Source organism: Acyrthosiphon pisum, unplaced genomic scaffold (assembly GCF_005508785.2).
Source record: "Acyrthosiphon pisum isolate AL4f unplaced genomic scaffold, pea_aphid_22Mar2018_4r6ur Scaffold_7927;HRSCAF=8510, whole genome shotgun sequence".
NCBI lineage: Eukaryota > Metazoa > Arthropoda > Insecta > Hemiptera > Aphididae > Acyrthosiphon > Acyrthosiphon pisum.
In genome coordinates, this window is record NW_021777842.1 from 1 (window position 1) to 1,683 (window position 1,683).

At 35.8% G+C, this 1,683-nt stretch overlaps 1 protein-coding gene across 1 annotated transcript; it reads left to right on the plus strand.

The window, feature by feature from the left end:
- Nucleotides 1–48: 48 nt before the first annotated feature.
- LOC100572457 (WD repeat-containing protein 46-like) lies at nt 49–1,558 on the plus strand (the record flags this gene model as incomplete). Its single annotated transcript, XM_003248689.4, is given in 4 exon segments — nt 49–103; nt 105–195; nt 1,382–1,476; nt 1,544–1,558. Coding segments are annotated over 4 exon segments (256 nt in total), but the record flags the coding sequence as incomplete, so codon positions are not given.
- Between the last annotated feature and the right edge of the window lie 125 nt (nt 1,559–1,683).

The following is a 1,683-nucleotide window of genomic DNA, read 5'->3' on the forward strand; positions in this document are numbered from 1 at the left end:
GATACTCTTTACTGTAATGACATCATGAAAATTAAACTGATAATCTAGGTGTATGAAGAATGTGTACAAAACTATACAGCATGCTTATCTCAGGCATAATATACGCCAGAACAATAAACAATTTAGCCTTTTGTCCATTTGAAGATGTCCTTGGAGCTGGACACGACGGTGGTTTTTCTAGCTTACTAATACCAGGTTAGAAATATTCATAAATATTTAATAGTTACCATACTTATTGAACACATAATTAATTAAATAATATTAATCGCACAGGCTTTTGACCGAGTTTGGCACCCTGGCCTACTCTTTAAATTAAAATCCTTCTTGCCTGCTCCTTACTACCTACTAATTAAATCTTATCTAAACCAACGAACATTTGTCAAAAAAATTAACGGCACCTTATCCAACTCTCAAATAGCAACTGCTGGTGTTCCCCAAGGCAGTGACATAGCTCCCTTCCTATTCAATGTCTTTACCAGTGACCTACCTCTAAACGAAAACACACTACTTGGTACGTTCGCGGATGACACTGCTATTCTTGCTACTGACAATAATCCCATCCAAGCTGCCCAAAAAATCCAAAACCACCTAACTGTGCTAAACACCTGGTTTCACGAAAATCCAAGTTAACCCATCAAAATCCTCTCAAATTACCTTCACACTTCGATCCTTAGAATGTCCCGCAACCTTTATCGGCAATGCACAAATTCCATCTTCCACACAAACTAATTACTTAGGTTTAATCCTCGACAAACGCCTCACTTGGGGTCCACACTTAAAAAAGAAGCATAAAGCTCTCAATTCAAAACTCCACCTTCTCAGACCCTTACTCCGCTCAAAGCTCTCATTAAAAACCAAAAGAACAATATACATGGCTCTTCTAAGACCCATGTGGTACTATGGCATACAACTTTGGGGCTCAGCCAAACCCTCAAATACTAGAAAAATTCAGGCATTTCAGTCTATTTGTCTACGTCTAATATCAGGTGCCCCCTGGTATATTACCAATGAATCACTTCATAAAGACATCTGCATTCCAACATTAAACAGCCTTGCCAAAATTACCTACAAAAAAACACACAAAACATTCAGTTCTCACTCAAATCCTATAATCACCCAACTATCATCCAATCATATTTCAGGTATTCCACCCAGGCGCCTGAAAAGGACCTGGTGTAGGGACCTACTCTCTCCTTAAATCACTTCCCACGGGGTGTCGCCAATGGGCAACTTCCCCCTCCTGTAAAACAATCCCCATCACATTTACTTATTATATAACATGTAAATACAGATTGTAAATATTATGTTTTGTTCAAAAATAAAAAGTTAAAAATGTAATAAAAAAAAAAAAAAATATTAATTTTTAACAATTGATGTTTAGGATCTGGTGAACCAAACTTTGATGCTTTGGAGAGAAATCCATTCCAAACAAAGAAACAGCGTAAAGAAGCTGAAGTGAAAATGCTTTTAGAAAAGGTAGAGTAGTTGTAATTAAAATTCTTCATTGAGAAATTGGTTAAAAATAATAATAATTTTACTATAGATCCCAGCTGAATGATTACATTAGAATCGACCGTGGATGAAGTTGATATAAATACGTTCCAGACAAAATTAACGGCTAGAAATTCACTTCAAGTAAGTGTAACCAATAGTCATAAAGTATTTAATATTAAATTATAATTC